The sequence below is a fragment of the Amphibalanus amphitrite genome, unplaced genomic scaffold (assembly GCF_019059575.1).
Source record: "Amphibalanus amphitrite isolate SeventyFive unplaced genomic scaffold, NRLGWU_Aamphi_draft 000940F_arrow, whole genome shotgun sequence".
Classification (NCBI taxonomy): Eukaryota; Metazoa; Arthropoda; class Thecostraca; order Balanomorpha; family Balanidae; genus Amphibalanus; species Amphibalanus amphitrite.
Window position 1 is genome coordinate 185,060 of NW_024882434.1, and position 19,956 is coordinate 205,015.

Consider the following 19,956-nt stretch of genomic DNA (forward strand, 5'->3'; position numbering starts at 1 on the left):
ACGTACAATCCCTCAGTCACTTCAGCACCGATTGTGCTGGTTAAATGTCCCGTGATAATATGTTCCGGTGTGGTTTATTAAAACCGCAATGTGATGCTAACTGCAATATACTGTCACGGTGGTTTTGGTGTTTGCCAACCTGGTTGCCCTCGGCCGATGGTTGCCGGTTGGCCAGCGATCTGGGTCGTTCGGGATCGTGAATCATGCGCGGGTGCCGCTCCACTGATGGGGGAGGGGGGGGGGGGGGTGACTGCGAAGTGCTACCTGGCGGCGGCGCCTCGGCATCACAGGACCGGATACGCTCTGTGGTGGTGAGGTAACCAGTAACTATGAAGTAACCACTCAGCCGATGAGTCATGACTGGCAATCCTCCCGTCGCCCAGGCCTGTCCCCAGTGAAAGACCTATCATCGGCAGGTGGGTCGTTCAAATGCACGGCAAGCAACGGCGACGAATTCCGAGTTCAGGAGTGCCCGACTTCAGGCTTGTCAATGCCGAACATTTGCCCTTTATGGCCACTTGATGTTTCGTGCCAAACTGATGGTTTGAACCATGCGAGAGCTTCTCCGTTTTAACAGTTACATATAATAGCCGTAATAGCCGTTACATATAATAACTACAGCTTCTCCGTTTTTTTTTTTTATTTTGTGGGGGAGTAGGTAATAGCCGTTTTCACGGCGGCAATCTGGTACACTTTTTGTTCAGATTGGGTGCAGATTTGGTGCAGATGTGGTCAAATGAGGTTCATTGTGTTTCTTTAACACTGTCCGTTTGGGCTGCACATATGCTTATAGACCTCTTTTTTCAAATTATCAGACATTATTTTCGGTTAAAACACTGAATAAATTCATAATATTAAGATATTTCTTGCAAAAGAAATTTGGTGCAGATTTGGTCAAATTTGGTGCATTCGACAGATAGCCCGTCGTGGAAACGGCTATTGTGTTCTTGAGACTTTTTTCAACGTGGCTTCCGATGACATATGTTCACGAGACTTAGAATAAGCTTGGTATTTTCTTGTGATAGAGTTGAACGCATTGACTTAGGTATTTTAGCACCTGTGTAGGAAATATGTTTGCTAGTCATTATGATGACGTCATAACATGATTTTTCACCAAAAAACGGCACTGATTCGATGTTGGGGTGTTTTGATTTATAAATTTTCCTTCATCACGATAGTTAATTTCCATTATTCGGTTTATCTCCCCTGACAGACTGCAGCAGTAAGCGAAACCTGCTAGGTCGGTAAATCGGCCCATAGCGCCACATGGCAACGGGAAGGACAGATTCACACCGCGGTACAGGGGGTACAGGGTACACCCACCATAAGCTGACCGGTACGGCGGTAGTAGCATCAGCAAGGCACATAATGCCGAGCGAATAAGCGGCACTGTTGTGGGCGGTCCCCAACTGGCCCGTTACCTATCACTCGCGCCTCGATCCTTGTCCTGCACAACTCTGCGCGTCACCCTCGCAGAAGAGCTCACCGATCGGCTCGTTCATCCAGTGCAACACAGCTGACGCGACCTGTCCACTGCGCCCAACGCTCTAGCCGCGTATGCCGTTGAAGCTGTCTTTCCTGTGACTGTGAATTCGTTTTGGTGTTGTTGCGTTCAGGCTATCAGATAGTTATCAGACAATCGAAAGCCTATCGGAAACATCACTCTACTCAATCGGTGTTAACAAATGTTATAATGCTCTGTTCAATGTTACCTGTTAAAGGCTGCGCTCCGTGTATTACACTGCTCTTTAAACGCAGAAGCCAGACCGGTCAGTGACGTCATTTGTGTGCTGCCTTTAGCATTTTGCACTGTGAGCGTATTCCTTTGAAGAGTTGTTAGGTATCGATAATAGCACGGGGCGGACAATGCTTGTAGTTAGGTACGTTTTCTCATTTACCTAAATCTTTTGCTTGTCCATTCTTTATATTTTATGTTTGACTTTGTTTATATCTCTTTATTTTGCTGGAAATAATATAGTGGATTGAATTTCCAGGCTTTCCTTAACACATTTAAGATGTTTCGTCATTATTTTAGGAATTTGTGGTAGGAACCTGAGAACGACAACGACAGTCGATAAAGCTGTCAGATTCGAAGCGTCCACCTGATTGACTGTGTAATTATACACAACCAAGTCAAGATGTATAGCCACGGAAATGCAACGCCCGAAACGAATGAAATGTTTGTGAGTGGTCGAGCCGCGGTTGCTGATGAAAATCATAGGTGGATGGACAAGGAGGGAAACCGGCTGCCAATACGGTATGCATTCTCACCACCGTTTTTAAAGCCTGATGACAAATTGAAAGCCGTGATAGATTGGCAAGAAAATAGATTGAAGTGGTGGACAACGAACACATGTTTGAAGTTTGAGAAGGTTTCTTTGCCATCGGAAAATCAGAAGGAGATCGATGACTGGTGCTGGCAAGATGTAGAAAAGAAAGACAAAGTTTTATTGATGACGTTAAATGCCGGCCAGGATTATGGTATATCGCCGAAAAAAGACGATAGATGCGTGAAGTGGGACCACAGTCTAACTTTGGGTCGTGGCGTCAATGAAGCGAAACTTGGAGAAAAGCTAGGAATGTTATACATCATCTATCGAGATGACAGAGACACTTACATCTCATTAAACTACGAGAATATGATTGAGATCAATAAAGATCTATCGAGTGTTAGAGCTTCTCTGAAATGTTTGGATTCCGGAAAATCTGTGCCGATGCCAATGGATTTTTTATCGATGATGAGTTATTACTCATATATTTATAATAATGTTGATACGGTTCCTACCATTGTGTCTCGAGATCCATACCAGCAATATCTTTTTGAGTACAAAAATTTCCAAATGCCTCCTCCGAGTGCGCTTGACCTGCAGACCATCAATTTGATGTACAAATGCACTGATGACTGGGCAGCGGCATGCCGGGAAAGTGGCAAAGAAGTCCCGAAATGCAAGAATTACGGCTATCTGACGAAGGATTGTGTGTGCTCGTGTTTGCCTGTTTATACTGGAAAATTATGCGAAACAAAAATATCAACCAATTTTCCTTACCCTTTGCAAGACGGGGTCTTCAACTGTACCATTACGGAGGGTGGAGTATACGATCTGGGCGAAATGATGCCAATCAGCGCGCCTGTTGATCCAGACAAGTTCGATGTAATATTTATCATTGTCAAGCTGGAACCTTCAGGCAAAGGCGTGTTACCCTTCGTCTCGGTTCGTATGCATCCGGACGGTGTGAAAGCCTTGCACGAATCGATAAAGAGAGAGGAAAAAGACGCAATGACGAGACCGAGCATGTGGGACTGCACCTGGGGAATACGCATGATGTGGGGGAGCGATAACCAGGACAAAGGTCGCCGCCTGGCCTGCGAATGCACCTCGGTGTTCGGCTTCAACGAGCCGAAAGAAAATGCTCGCGTTTTGAGCGCACGATCCGAAAACATGACGTTGACTTACAGCAATCGTTTGGGAGAATGGTTCCACAGCATAGAATATGTCTCAAGAGACACATCGAGGTTTATTCTCGAGGCTCACTATCGGGAGCCACCGAAGCTGACACAGAAACAAAACAGGACCTCTGATGGCGGCGGCGGCGGCGGCGGCGTGGGTGGCGTCAACGGTACCGAGTCGCCGCTGACGGTCACGGCGGCAGCGATGACGGCAGCCGGAGGTGCCGGCGGCATGGCCGCCATCATCGGAGCCGTCGCAGCGCTGCTGCTCCTCTGTCTTCTGTGTCTGCTCCTCATGAAACGACGAAAGAAGAAGAAAAACCTGGATGAGCTCGGAGAAGAGGAAGAGGGAAGTGAGGGTAGCGGTTCTGGATCCGATGAAAACTGAGATGACCGCCATGTTGGAACTGGGAGGTCGAAGTTTTGTTCTGCTGTCCTTTGTCCCTGAGTACAGCGTATTTTGTTTTGTTATATATGATTAAATAAAAGGTTAACTATAGATGCATACCTTATACTTTTACGTGTATGATGTGCAAGGCAGTGCCAAAATGATGCACGGGTTCAGGGGCTTTTGTTTATTTGTTTATTTCACAACATCGCCAACAGGCAGTACCCATTGAGAGGCGAAGTCAAAAACATACGAATACATCGAAAGAAAGAATAGATAAGAGTCTACTAGCTTTGCATGCTACATGCCTACACAATAAAAGCATATAGTAAAAATAAATATGGTGAAAATATACCTGCTATAAAAATATACCTAATATAAATATGACTAATCAATAAAAGTATACACTAAGAACAAGACGCACTGTGATAAAAGTATACAGCATGAAGTATGATGGATAAAACACTATCTCAATGGCATCGCTCTCACATACTTCCTGACATGACCTTTGAACATACAAAGGCTCATGTCAAAAACATCGGCTTTAGGAACATCGCGCAGGAAGCTGTTCATCATCTCAGGAAGCCGGTTAAAAATTCCCGTCTTCACAGCGTTCACACGGGCATACGGAGTCTCAAAGAGCGAAAGTCGGCGTGTGGTACGTCCGGGTACATGAAGTGAAAAACCCAAGTAACGTTTTTAGGTCAGAATAGACACCATCGCTGCTTAGACACCATCGCTCGACAACGGATACTACCACGGTGGACACGAAGTGCGTTGGCTCGATTGTAATGGGTAATTCAGGATACCGCAGCCATTTTCTATGCAACGCCTAGCGGTTATGTATCCGAAATTATTAGTGGCGCTTGGACGTTATGGGCGTTCACTGGCTGATGTCGCCAGTCTTTGCAGGGAGACCGTTCGCCATCCGTTATCACTGATGCAGGGCACATAATCAGCACGGCGACCTGATGTATCTCATTAGGGCCGGCACGGGCGTCACAAGACTTTCACCCGCCCACGAACACGGACTGGCGTGGCGACGGGTGCGACTTTCCCGCGGCCGTATCGGCCTTTCCAGAGTCGATCTACTGCCACCTTGGGCTGCAGCCCTTCTCATGACGGTCACGTCAGTGTACAGTCTGTCTTAAAAGTACCGCGCAAAGTGACGGTGGATCCATCAAGCCTGACCGAGGAAGGGCCTGCTATAATTTGAAAGTCACCGAACCAATGGAGCTGGGGAATGGACGAGGATGTCCATTGCTTCGGTGACTCAAATTTGGCAGTCCTTCATCGGTCAGGCTTGATGGATCCACCGTCACTTTGCGCGGTACTTTTAAGACAGACTGTACAAGTGATGGCATGGACATTGGTTACATTAAAAATGTCGCTTAGCGATGGCCTGGCTCCTTGATGCTACCTGCATGGCGGCTCGGTGATCAGTGGAAGCTGGCCGGACATGACCACGAAAGTGACCACAGCGTTCCGAGCACAGTCATCCGCCGCCCGGGGGGCAATCACGGCCAACGCCAACGGCCGGACGTGCTATGACCGGTGTGACGTGTGGCGGCGGCGTTCGCAGCGCACGGCGACGCTCGGCGGCGTGTTCACATGGAAGCCGGAAGTACGCGCGCCGCGCCGCTTGAATCACGTGACCCACCGTAGCCGGAGGCGGCGGATGTTGTGACACGGCCGGTCGTGATGCCCCAGTGGGCCGGCGGCGCGCGGGACGGACAAATCTGGTGCACACCGCGCCGCATCTGTCGCCGGGCTCGCGCTCGATTGGCTGCCATTATCCGATTAGTCGGTGCAGTGAGCACCGATGAATCAGAGGCGGCCTGAGAGCACCGGCGCTACCAGATGGGAGGCATCCGGTACAGTTCGCCCGAAACGGAACACCGCTGAGCCCGATCGCTGCGGTCGGGACTCGGGAGGCACGGACTGCCGCGCCGGTTAGAGCTCGGTCGGTTCAGAATCCCTCGCGGTGGCGGCGGACGTTTTTAGCCAGCGGGAGGCTTTAATGTGTCATTCTGCGGCCCCGGTTTCGTGAGGAGAGGCCTTTAGACGGTGATCATTAGCGCGTTTCGCGAACGTTCGTACAGGGCGAAAAACCGGGTCCATTCACCGGAAATACGAGACATGTTCTGGTGACCATTGTGCTCTGGCGTGAATGGTCGCTGGTCGGGAGTTATAGGCTGCTCGGCTGTCACATAGGAAAGCTATTCGTCTGACCTAAGCCGTTTGTTACATGAAAACTGATGTATGGCATCCAGTGCGAAACCTTAGGACGGGGCTGACTTGGGCGCTTCGTTCAGGTTTTCGCCTAGGAGCACTCAAAGGCTCCCTACTCTGCTTTGAGTCTACCTTTCTTTGAATATGCCTATAAGGCATGTCTGGGTGTGCCGAAATATTTATTACAGGCGGCTGTCGCTACTGTTCACAATTGCTGCATCACGCTGTTGTGCGAACAAACAAGTGACCTTGTGTCACCTTGACAACACTCCCATACACACACAGTCAGCAACGCACATAGGGGCGGGCAGCACAGAGGCAATTTGCGCTCTCTAAACAGCTGAGCGCTGTGACAGGCCACCTGTGCGCCGAGTGACGTGAATTGCTGCGTGTGTGCCTCTGTCCAAGGCCGGCCAATACCGGGGCAGTGGGGTTTGTTTTTGGTCGGTGGACCATCAGTGCTGTTTGAGCGCCCAACAGACCCGAACTGGGCCGTCGCACAGAGCTGGTGACATGAGGGCAAACGTACCGGCAGTGCCGTGAGCGAGATGGGGGCGGCCTTGACCTGGTCTGTGGAACCCACATCAGTGTGATGTGACTAAGCGTCACTCCATGGTGATTTGTGGGAGGGTGGGCAAACAGGGCGGGTGGCTCATGAGCGTAGCTTGTTGAGATGACATCGACTACGTGTCTGCGCAATTCATTGATTCTATTGATGTTTTTGCTGAATTTTCCGTGTATCACACATTTTGTACATTCAATTCTCTGGTGTGTAATTTCAGCTCGTCACATTTCTTTATGATGTTATACCTACACGACTCATCCTGTCTGCATAATATCCTAGGTCGCACAGTGGACACTGGACAGTGGACATGCTCCTCACCATGCCTCCTCTCTTGAGCATCTCAGACGCACACAACTCACCAGGCCATCACTCACCCTTCACAAAAATTTCCCCACCTCCCGCCCCGTTATCCCTGCCCGCCCATACGCTGTGCAGCTTACCGTCAGAATACTGTGACTAACACCTTTACTGATGTGCTACGTTTGCTTCTCTTCAAACCAGCCTTAGCTGCTTGGAGGTCACGTCCCGGCCAACCTCGCCCGCCCGTTCTGTGTCCTGCCTTTGTCCGTTTGCTTTCTTTTCGTCGCCCTTCGTTCTCATTTTGTCTTCATTTCGGCTCTGTACCGCCTCTCTTTCTCTGTCATGTTTTGTTCCGTCTCTGTCCCGTTCCGTCTCCATCCCGTCTCTGTCTTACCGCCTTTATCCCGTATTCCCGTCTCCATCTCCGTCTCCGATCTATTTTCTCTCCGTTCCCATGCCATTTCCGTTCAGTTTCCAGTTACCTTTTCCGTTCCGTTCCCGCCCTGTCTCCTTCCACCCCTTTTCGCTGTCGCCTTCAGTCGCCTTCCACTCACGCCCGACTGACGTCCGACACGGTCAGCGGTTGGTTGGTCGGCTTCAGCCGGTTAAAAGGGCGGCATTTGCATCTGTCGAGGAGCTGCTGCCGGCGGGCCAGACAGCCTGGCGGCCGGGTGTGACGGTTTCCCCGATAAATCGATGTTTGTCGCGGAGCTCAGGTGCCGGCCGATGACAGAGGCTCGTTTTACGCCCGGAATGGGAACGCCACACGTGGTCCTCAGCGGACTAATGGGTTTTGCGTGCGCTGGCTAATGGAAAAATGACACAGTTGTTGATCTTGGTAATTGTGTTGTGATTCAATTCATTTGATTATTTTCATGAATAGACTATTGTAAAAGCGTCTGTAGGGAAGAGTTCTTCTATCTTTGTCTCTCCTTCTTCGCTCATCACATTTATTTGATGTTTCTCACAACCGTGCTAAGATTCAATGTTTCGCTATCCAATGTTATAATGTTGTGTCCGGCTTCATATGGCTTTAAAGCCACATTTGCTCATACATACATAATCGTCCTATATGCCAACGGTTGGGCTGATTATGATGACAACGTATTGTTTATCTAGTGGTCAAACCAGAAAATGCCTTATTCGCCTTGAATGCAGCTTTACTTTCGACTTCGACGTATGATGAAATGATTAACAGTTATTAACAGTTTGTATTCAGGTCAGCATCCGCCAATAAGGACAATACCCCGTCATTCCCGTATGTATAATGCCAGCTATTTCGTGCAAGTCAGTTATATAAAAAATGCGACATAGTTGCTTTATCAGCTGAGTTATGACTTAACACCCTTTCCGAAGGCATTAATGCCAATGATTGGTACCCACTTTAGGTGCACATACCGCGATGTGTTTGATATTCACTATTGGTTATCACTGGTCTCGTGAGTCAACACTGTGTCTGTCATGGCTGGAGATTTGTCATTGCATGGGGCTCAGTCGCTATGCAAATGAGCGTTCACCTCGCAGCCAGCCAAGCTAGAACTTCCCTTTATTCAATCCACACAAGGCGAATCATCGCTCTTCATGACACCCTAGCCACAACCGCCACCAAACAGCTCGCGTCCCACGAACACCGTGGGATCTGCGCCGCCGCCGCAACGACCGACGATCGGAAGTGACACCGCCCGCCCCCAGTTCTCACCAGGGCCCCCAGTTCTCACCCTGTTGACCCCAATCGGACGCCGCTTTCGACTGTGTCGGTTCGACCTGCTCCCCGCCGTGCCCCTCCACTGGTGTCAGCTCGCCACATCACGGGCGTCCGTCACTTATCATTCTAGGAGGCTGTGTTCCGTGTCACTCGACGTCATCGTAACGACTAACGAGCCTTGTTTTTATTCGCTGTGCCCGACACTTGTCAACGGTTCTTCAGCGTGTTTGTTGTCACTTGGAGCACATTTCAGCTGGTTGCTACATTCTCAGAGATAAATAACACACCCTGTTGCATTTGCGGCTAGATGTCAAGAGTGTGAACAGTGCAGAAGGTGTCCGGTATCATGTTGTTTCTGTTGATGCGTATTTAATTATTTCGATGCTTATACGAATATTTTCTTATTGAATTCACCATTTTTGGTAATCAGACCTACTCTATAAGAGAAAACATGGTCATCGGCCACCGTCTTCTTAACCCTATTTCCCTTGCTGTTGCAGTTGCCACTGCCGACCTGCAGCCGTTCTATGAAGAGGCGGGCTCGGCCGAGCCGGGTCGCCGGCCCGCCGCCATGTTTCACCTGGCCGGAGACCTGGGCTCGGAGCCAGACTTCATCGAAGGCTACAGCTGCCTGGAGACCATCGTCGAAGAGAATTCCGGTAAGTCCTACAGCCCTGCTGCTTTGATTGTTTTATTTTTAAAGAAAATGTGATGCATGTGTATTGTGTACATATGTCTAATGTCTATGTTTTGTGTCGGGTTTTCTTTCAAATGCCCGATAGGCCGGCAGGAGTTGCCCAACAGGAAATGATTAATAAACCAATTTAGAATCATCACCAATAACACGATTACAAAATTGAATAGTCATTACCGACAACAGACTTGCTAAGCTGGATAGTGGATAGGCTTATTGTTTTGTGTCTGTTGATTCAAGAAATTATCCGACCCCATGGACCCAATGACCCCACGGGGGTCACAGCCGCCTTCACGTAAGTTACGATGGCCGCGTCCCGTTTCACAGCCCCGTGGTATGGTCCATCTATGGAACACTAACTCAAGTCGTTATCGACTGCCATAAATTCCCATTGGCTCTAATGTTCAGCACTGACAGACGGACCAAGGCTCGTTGGGACTCGAGTGACCCGTGCCACTACCGACCTTATCCTGAGTGACCTTACTGCTACCGGCCCCAGGCCCAGCCTGAGAGACCCGTGTCGCCAGTTGCTGTCGACCTCAGCATGGCAAAGTCGGTCCACAAACCTATTGTATGTACGAATGTTCATATCCGTTTAGCCTGTAGCTGCTGACAAAGCTGCACGCTCTGGCACTTGGCAGTCTAGCGGAAGCTCTTGGTTGGAAGCTCTGGAGCTGCGCTGGAGGTTGTCATCTGTTGCAACTGCGATATCAGAAGGCTGATCAGAGCGTTTGATGTACGCACTAGCGACGTGAAGTTGGTAACAGGCTGTTACAGGATGAGACTGCTGGTGACGTGAGCAAGGAATTACATAGTCCCGCCTGGCCTGATGCGGCCAAAAATACCGACCAGCATTCCTTCGGACTATATTATGTATAACGTGGAACAATGAGGTCATGCCAATGTTACAGAGGACCGCCTGTGGTGTTTTCGGAGCACGCGAGGCGAGTCACACGTGTTTCATATGTGTCGGACAGGGAGGGGGTCACGCGAGCGGTCATGTCAAGGCCCAGTGAGGCAGGGGAAGGTCAAATGAGGCTAGGCTGGGTCACAGGGAGAAACTGTTCCTTATAGGGATGCGTGTCATGTCAGGCAAAAGGTCAAACACGTCACAAATCAGCATCACGCCACCAATTTAGCGCACATTTTTAGCTCATCGACCTTTCTACCGGGTGCTGGCGTGTCGGGTTTCCCACCGACCTCTGCTGGATCTGCCCGGTCGGTCGCCCGTTACCTCGAGCCGGAGCCGGTCGGTCATGCTCGGTTGAAGCCGTTTGCTAATCCATTTGCTCCGTCATGCGGCGAGGGAAGCCAGGCGTCAAATCCGAATCGCCAGCGATTATATCCGTTCGACGCAGCAGTCCGCCGACCACCGCGTGTGGGACGAAGCTGTGGTAGGAGAGGGAGAGACTGAGCTTAAAGAGCTGCAAAACAACCCACAAAAAAAAAACGTTTTAGATGCGACGCCGCCGTATTGCTCCTCACGCACGCTGTTGCGGCGATGACTGGCGCATTTGTGGCGATCAGGCGGCGCGTCTCGGCGCGGCGGCTGCCGGCTGTGTCGGCGGCACGCAGCTCGATCCGGCGTGACGGAGCCGAGACACGGCGCTCCGCTCGGCCAAAACAGCAGGTCGGCCGCGCCGGCCCGCCGCCAGCACAGCTCGTGTCGAACGGTGGCTACGCCCGGGACGCGCGGGAGCTGGTCGTGCCCAGCAATGTGTCGATCGTTACGAGAAAACATCGCAGCGACTGCGGTAGGTCGTCTGGAAGAAGAGCGAGTAACATAGACCAAGATCCGTGACATGAAGGGACTGAGGTCCTCCTTGGTGCACCCGGTTGTGAATAAATTAATTGGCTAAGAAAAGACGATGACGCGGATGTTTTGGGGATCCTCAAGGAAGGAGGAGCCGTCACCGACACCGGAAGTGGCGGGGCCACTCCTCTCTGGGATGTGTACCGATGGAGCCTCCGCCCCGCTTCCACTCCCACTCCCGCTCCCCCTCTACCCCGCCTCCACTTCCACTCCCTCTGCACTCTACCCCGCCTCCATTCCCTCTTCCTTCGTTACCACCTTGTTTCCGCTGAAAATATCGTCACCACTTTCCATGCATGCTTCGGTTACGAAATGTCTCGAACATTCTCGGACTTAATTCCTTCTACATATGGAGCTTTAATTTATTCATGTAGTGAAACTATCATTCGATATTCCTGAAATTCCGCTGACCTTTCAGTGAAATTAATTGAAAACCCACGCTTCTGACGGAGCCCATCCCGATAGCTTTTCAATTTTCTATTAGAAGAGTCGTTCGTGGCACGAACCGAATGCCCTTTATCAGGTGAGGATGATTGTATGGTGGCATAGTTGTCGTCGCTTGCACCGTTTAAAAGAAAGTTGAAGGATTTCAAAAGACAAACAAGTTTTCATTTTAAGGCAGTTGTTAGCTTGATACATTTTGATGAAATCAATGACTGGCAAGTGTTCATTATTTTCTTCAATGCTGCTGCCGAATAGTACATAGTCAATAACTACGTAGTTACTGACGGTAAATTTAATTGCAAGATGACACAGCAATTCAAATAGTGTAATGGAATTGGCGTTCCGACGTATGTGTAATTACTTAACCCCGCAAAACTTCGAACGTCGCTTTGCCCTGCCATGCGCCGTGAGTCATGGATAGGTAACTATACTTCCTGTTCCGCTGCTGCTTCGAGTGGTCATGGCACTCGCCGCGAGCATTCCCATATTAAACTTCCCACACAATCAGGACTCAATTTGACAAGAGCAGGCTAACGACCGCGGTAACCGCCGAGTTAATGATCGTGAAACGAGAGTCTCTGTGTCCCCGTGAGAGACTGGTCATGGTTAGCGTGGCGCTGAGCGTGCTGGTCAGTGCCCGACGCTTCACTCCGTCCCTGGAAGATTCACGGCAGCGCGGCGCAGTGGAAGGGCACCTTCACGAGTTCTACCCTCCACCCAGCGGCCCGCGGCCTGTGCGCTACGGCAGTCGTGAATGTGTGCCTCGTGACTAATGGGATTTGGGATTCACTTGAGGGCTAAGGTGCTTACATAGGTGTTCAATGGAGCATAGTTCCAAGTGTTCTAGGTTGATGCTCGTGGTTCGTATGTGCCTTTGAAAATGAGGGCGCCTTATTCTTGTTAGCTCTAAAGTACACTGTACATACTCACGATTGTGATTCGTGACTTTATGCTGTTTTGCTTACGTTGACTCAGAACCACACAAATATACCTTTGTTGTGACGGTGCGCGACAGTACTCAGGTCGTGACTGCCGACTGGTTATAATTTCACGCCATGACTCACGAGTCACGACCATGGGTGACTCAGCACGACCTGACCGCCGGTCTACCTCTCCTGCAGACGATATGCGCAGCGACAGCGACAGCCTGCGCTCTGGTCCGGCCAGCCGGGACTGGTCCGAGGACTCGGACGGTCAGGACGGGACCACCTCTCCGTCTGCACTGACCGTCGGCCCGCCGGGCTGGACCTGGTGCCTGGAGCCGTCCGACTCAACCGGCGCCGCCGACGACTGGGGCTCGGAAGGTCAGTATCACGGGCGGGACTGGGGACTATAAGACGACGACTGGGGCTCTGAAGGTCAGTATCACGGGCGGGACTGGGGATTATAAGACGACGACTGGGGCTCTGAAGGTCAGTATCACGGGCGGGACTGGGGACTATAAGACGACGACTGGGGCTCAGAAGGTCAGTATCACGGGCGGGACTGGGGACTATAAGACGACGACTGGGGCTCAGAAGGTCAGTATCACGGGCGGGACTGGGGACTATAAGACGACGACTGGGGCTCAGAAGGTCAGTATCACGGGCGGGACTGGGGACTATAAGACGACGACTGGGGCTCAGAAGGTCAGTATCACGGGCGGGACTGGGGACTATAAGACGACGACTGGGGCTCAGAAGGTCAGTATCACGGGCGGGACTGGGGACTATAAGACGACGACTGGGGCTCAGAAGGTCAGTATCACGGGCGGGACTGGGGACTATAAGACGACGACTGGGGCTCAGAAGGTCAGTATCACGGGTGGTGACTACATGGGGTGTAATATCTCGTGTACCAAAATATGCTCTATATCAATGACCAGGGGGTGAGAAGGCCAGTACCTAACTATCAATGGTATCCTGGCGCGGATTGTGTAAAGATGACTGGAGATCAGGTCAGTATCACTGGTGTGAACTAAATGACGATGATTGGGGTTAGAATGTTGACATGACCGGCGCGGGGCGCTGTAGGTGCTCCCTGGCAGAGGACAGATCGCTTGCAACATTTGAAGATGCTAAGAAAGAAGTAGCGTTCCGAACTGGGTCATTAGTGTTGAAAGAACGACATACGACGAATATTTTAAAGACATTATTGAATAATTGATGACGGCCATGCCTGGACATCTAAACATTGTCATCGGGAGGGTTCTAGACGGGAGGAGGGGCCTAGATAGGAAACTTTAGAACCAGTTGTCCATGAGGGGCGAGCTAGATTGCAGAGTAGAGAAATTGTGCTGAGCGTCACGAGGGTTGCCTAGAATGACAATTAGCAGCAGAGAGGGGTGGGCACCGAAAACAAGTCACCAGAGAGGCAAACAAGAAGGTATCGAGGAATGTTACATGCGTTACTTATAACTGGGCTACCATGACGGACTAGACGCATTATTCGGCTCGTGGCCTAGAATGTTACTGGCCAGACAGTATTTCCGATCATATGAAGTTCATGAAGACCTCGATCGGCTAAGTGCGTTAGGGATGTAATTACGCCTTCCAGGTCATTCGGAGCTGAGAACTTCAGAAAGGCACGGTCTAAAAGGTCGTCAGGAGCACCACGAGTGGTGTGGCTTAGTGGGTCAGTCAAACCAGTCAATGGCTGTGGTTGACGGGGTGTGTGAAAGACAGGGAAAACGGCCTGGTAAATGAGGATAATGGCTGTCAATGGCAGGAAAGAGAGAAGCCATGTTTAAGGCAAAAGACATCACCTAATTTCTGGCGAAGTCTTATTGCGCAGTGAAATTATTCATGGTGATTTATGCCTAATAACAATGACAGCATTAACCCAGTAATTTAATGTGATGCCATAGCCCTAAAATCACACTTTTGAACAGGTAATACCAATTAAGGTATGGCTGATAGGTAGGTAGTTATATTATGCACGAAGTAATTATTTGGCATTGAGTGCATGGTCGCTATTTGGCTTCAGCAATTTGCTGAGTGATTCATCAGCATGTGTGCATGAAAACTAGCATTGTTATGTCTGTAGAACCACACTTTCAACACCTGATTTGGCTATCTCCTAAAGATAATCGCCACGCCATACGAGTATGTGGAAGGCTTTTGGTGTCAATGGTACATACATACATACATACATACATACATACATACATACACACATACATACATACATACATACATACATACATACATACATACATAAAGCTACCTAGCGTCAAATATTCTCACGAGACTCTCAAAGTGGCAGCCTAGTACACCTAGTAAGCACGCCAGCTGATTTTATTTTGACCACCGGCATTGCGGGGCTTATAAATATACAGGACACCGCTCTTGGACACCGGTGGCTCGTCACTTTGCCTTAGCATGGCAAATACCCAACGTTTATTTCTAGCGATCAAAGAAATGTTGATTGTCCCTATTTAAAATTGCGTGCAAGTCAGCTCGCTCCGTGCCTCGATTCATCAAAACTGTCGCCAACTAACTCCTGCGATGCATGGAGTACAGCTTACAAGGCTAAAGTGACGTCTGCGGACTGCCAACTGATAAATGCACTCCTAATTTGACTGCTAATGAGGCCGGAAGTCATGCCTCGGTGGCCGCATTTAACGAGACATTGCACAGGTTACGTCATATGTGGACGACGTTCCTGGCGCGTGGGTGGGGCACAGTGCACGTTCAGCTGAAGTGAGGAGTGCATTGTGAAAGTTCCCCATCTCTGCCTACCCTCCCCTTCCCCTGCCATGTCACGAGCTGCTTGCACGAGCCGATGGGGGGGGGGGGGGGACTGGGTGGACGGCCCTCAGATGTCCCGATAGACATGTGCAGCGGATTATATAATGCAGCTCATGGTTTAGCGCACGTTTAGTGTTATACTGTTTTGAAGCGAATGCTATGCTTGGTTTGCAAGATGAACCGATGTTTCGCTCTGGACCCAATTCATATATCCATCCACAATGCTCTGATTATACCAGTGACTGATGAACATTTATTTTGTTTTTCATTCTGCGCTCCTTGAATGGTCTTGACAGTTCTGATCAGTGCAGTTATGATATGATATCATAGCAGTTATGATTTACGGATTACAACAAAATTCTAGCCGGTTTGGTTGAATTTGGGTCGCTGACCATCTATTAGATGGCGATGATAGCAACTGTCAGAGGAACCAGAAACTAACCACAAATTATCCTCACATTGATCGCTAACGTGATATCCAAACAGGTGTCAGGTGACCGTACACTCGCTGCTTTCCGACATCAAAGCAGCCCTGTCAAAACGTCATGCCGTCATGGCTGGGACGGCCCTGATCCGACAACGCCATATTACACTCCGCGGCGTGGTATCTCGCGGACAGAACACTTTGGCGTCGGCAGCGTGACGAGCGTGACGGTCAATAGAGCCGTCACGTCACCACCCATTCCGTCACGTAACGTCCCGTCACGTGTCCGCCCCACGTCACGGGTTACCGAGCGACCCTGTGACGCGCGAGTGTTGTGCCATGGGCCCGGGAGTCGTCAGTGAGGGCCGCAAAATGAACAGACTGTCGGATGAAGGAGGGAAGGGAGCTGTTGATTTTTAGTATTGTGCGGTCGGGAGCGTTGCTAGGAGTATCACGATGGTTGCGAATGTTTTAAATTCGGAGTCGGACGGAGTGGCAATGTGTGTGTAAGATGATGCGCTAAAGCTTGTCCGAAAGGTAAAGGCTCAGCGAAGACCAAATAAAACCGTCTACTTATATAGTGTGTTACAATTTCCATGCAACCTTTGCATACTCACCAACTGCCTCGTAACAAATAACTATGAAAAGTTGAAACCCGCACTAGAGGGCAACAAGTGGAAAGGCCGGTCCGGACCCTTCCAAGGCCCATGGCCTCCTCTCGGGCGAGTTGCCCGCGCTGTTGCATTCATAATGCCGTCCACCCCTCCCCGGCTGACCGGTCTGTAGCAGACCAGTGCACGGCGCAGTTCGGTGGCCGCCACCCTCCCTGGCCTCGGGACACCGCCCGCGGTGATATCGTATGTAGACGGTCTGTTCACATGGAGGCTTCTGCCTGGACCGTTTGGGATTGCCCGGTGTGTTGGGGAGTGGAAAACCACTGAAAAAAACTGATGGGGAGCGGATACCACTGGAAAACCAGGCGCCTGTCTCCATTTTATAAATGTCGCGCAATGGATTGAATGACTTGACAATCGAAGCGGGCAACATTGACTGAAGCTCAGCTGTAGAAAACTGTTACTAAATGCAAAATGTTTTATGCATTCGTGCAGTCCATCGTATAATGACGGTCCGGAATCAATTCGTTGACTCGGTTACGCGTTTGCCAACACTGTATGTTGGTGCTGTGTATGTTGACAAATGCCGTAAATAGAATGGCAGCACCTTTTATAAGATTGGGTCGGTGCCGGTATTGGTGCCAGTACAACAGCGCTCATAGCGCTACACACCCACGCGGCTGGCACTGACCGGTCTACTGCGCCACTGCCGGCCGGCCGAGCTCGTCTGTTGCGTCTGCAGAGGGCATGGGTCGTGACCCGTCTACTAACGGGGCCCGCACCAGCTGACGCCCGTCCATAGCAGTCGTGACGGCCCAAGCAGGGAGGTGACCTGGCTACATAAGGAGGGACGCGCTGAGAGTCGGGGGGGGGGGAGGGGGAGACGCCCGAGAGAGCTTTTGTTAGGTGACGTGCAATGTTTGTGCCTGCAGAAGGCGGGCGCGATGCGACTTGCCAGAAATGTCCGCTGAGGAAGATAATTGAGTTGATCACGCTGGTGTTTGGGTTGAGTTCGCTGTTTCTCCCGTTGTTAACGTCGGACTGCGCTTTGTAAGGCGTCGTGTCTGAGGCTTGCTGGATAGATCGCATCAGACTATGGAATGGAGTCAGATAAAATCCTAGATCCGTGCCAATGTGCTCTCTCTCTCTCTCTCTCTCTCTCTCTCTCTCTCTCTCTCTCTCTCTCTCTCTCTCTCTCTCTCTCTCCCTCTTTCCCCTCTCAATGTATCCCTCCCGCCATCTCTTCTCTCCTCTCCCCTTTCCTCTATCTCTTCTACCCTCCTTTCCGCCAGCCCTCCGCCGTTCATCTTTCCCAGAACATCTCGACGACGGCAGTTGAGGACTGCCAACCCTGGTGATTGCGGCAGAAGCGTGGGCGATCGGCCCCGGGCCAGCTTTCGAACACGCTCCTTTTCTGTCGTGTTCTGCCATAACCGGTCACCGATCACTCCAACTTTGGCGGCCTGACGTGGCCCGGTGATGTCGCTATGATTTGATGTCTGATGTGGCGGCGTGACGTAGGACTCGGGGCTTCTGATGTGAAGTGTGATGTGATCCGTCTTGACGTTTGACGTTGCCCGTCTGAAGTCTGACGCGGCTGCGGGTGTGACGTTTGCTGATAACAGTCTTGATGTTGGGCCAAAGATCACCCGAAACTGGTCCTAGGGGAGATGTCTATGTTACAGGCAAAGTGAAAACTCGGGCATTTTGCAAAATGCCTAGGCAATTTGCAAAATGCCTGACCCGCCAGGCATTTTGCAAAATGCCCAGGCAGTTTGCAAACTGCCTGACCCACCAGGCATTTTGCAAAATGCCTAGGCATTTTACAAACTGCCTGACCCGCCAGGCATTTTGCAAAATGCCTGGGTTTCCATATATTCCACCGTTTTTGTTGACTACAGGCGTTGATCATAAACGTTCCACTGTGACTGACCCCACAACACATTTCACATGTGTTGTGGGCACATGTGACACATTCCACGGTCACGAATACAGGGTGTCACGAAATTGTTGCGGGATGTTGTACTTGTGTCCCGAAATGTATTGCATCGTCGTTGCGTCAGTGTTCTCAAGCACCTCGCTGACAAGTTATCAGCGGCCACATGGTCTGTCCCGGCGGCACCTGGTGAAGCTCAAATAGGCCTCTGTAGCCCATCATACCCCAAACGAGAATCCCCAGTGCCCAGTGGGTGCTTCACCGTCTCGACGGTGCAGCGCCTCTGAGCTGCTGTTGCCCCAGAACTGCTTGTCGGGACGGTTAGTGACTAAGAATAGCTCTAATAGCTGTTTTCACGGGCTATCCGGTGAGTGCACCTAATTTGACCAAATCTGCACCTAATCTCTTTTACAGCAAATATCTTTATTTTATGAATTTATTTCAGTGTTTTAACCGATGATGCTCTCTGATAATATGACAAAGCAGGCATATAAGCAATTAGTACAACCCTAGCTGATACTACTAAGAGACACACTGAACCTAATTTGACCAAAATGCACCTAATCTGCACCAGATGTGAACCAAATGTGTACCAGATGGCCGTCGTTAAAACAGCTAATATCGCCTCACGGCCTCATCATTGGAAAGTCTGAATCTCTAGTTCTGAATGGTCCAGATTTGGTGGGTTTTGTCGAAATCCAGCTGCACCACTTATGGATGACGGTAAATCAGGGTTGCAGCCTGAGGTTGAGCGGCTTCAGCTTCAGGGTAAAATCTTCAGATACCGGGGGATGGACGATTTAGACGCCGAGTGCCCTGGTCCAAATGCCCTGGTGCTGGACCCGTTCAAATTACATCCCGGCACTCAGGAGGGGCATGAAGGGACAAGACCGCGCCAACCGCGTATCAAGATCGTGACACTCTGTATACCTACGTCTTGCGTCAATTCTGTCGAGATGGAGCCAACGCTGAATGGACTTGAGCCACCGCCTCCGTACCTTTCGTATATACGGAGTTGTAGCCGTGTGTATAAAAGCTGCTATGTCCAGTATTCTGCCCTGGTGGGCAACTGTTCCGACAGAGACGATTGATAATGTAGGTACCTAAACGTGTAACAATCAAGTTTTCGTAAATTGGAAGAGTATTCTTTTCTGATCAATATACACCCATAGTATTTTCAAAAAGCCACCAAGAGCTCTTAGAAACAGTACAATCATTATACCGAGCGCATGTTTACCCACGAAACCACGCCCGGTGCTCGGCACCCGACGGCCGCTGGGGCTCAGTGACCTGAACTCGGCGGCGCTACCCGGAGAACGCAGTGTCTCCTCACTTGGTGCGCATTGACAGCGATTAACTTTTGTAAGCGGCAGTTACAAATGATGCTTACCTATACATCGTCGCTAGTGCGAGTTTGATGTCAAGCATTTTGCAAAATGCCTGGGAAAATATTTCAGGCAGTTTGCAAAATGCCTGGTGGGTCAGCCAGTTTGCAAACTGCCTGGGCATTTTGCAAAATGCCTGGCCGGTCAGGCATTTTGCAAATTGCCTAGGCATTTTGCAAAATGCCCGAGTTTTCACTTTGCCTGTAACATCTACATACACTCTACAGGGCCTGCTGATATCCCGATTACGCTGTATGGGCTCAGGTGTCGACTGTCGAGA

General features: G+C 50.4%; 1 protein-coding gene across 1 annotated transcript in view; it reads left to right on the forward strand.

Annotated features, from left to right (window-relative positions):
* The window catches only part of LOC122368340 (nascent polypeptide-associated complex subunit alpha, muscle-specific form-like), a 60,375-nt gene that overhangs the window by 10,657 nt on the left and 29,762 nt on the right, over nt 1-19,956 (forward strand). Inside the window, exons 3-4 of the mRNA XM_043342182.1 lie at nt 9,139-9,297; nt 12,711-12,893. Coding sequence (XP_043198117.1) covers nt 9,139-9,297; nt 12,711-12,893 — 342 coding nt within the window. The remainder of the gene's footprint in view (nt 1-9,138; nt 9,298-12,710; nt 12,894-19,956) is intronic.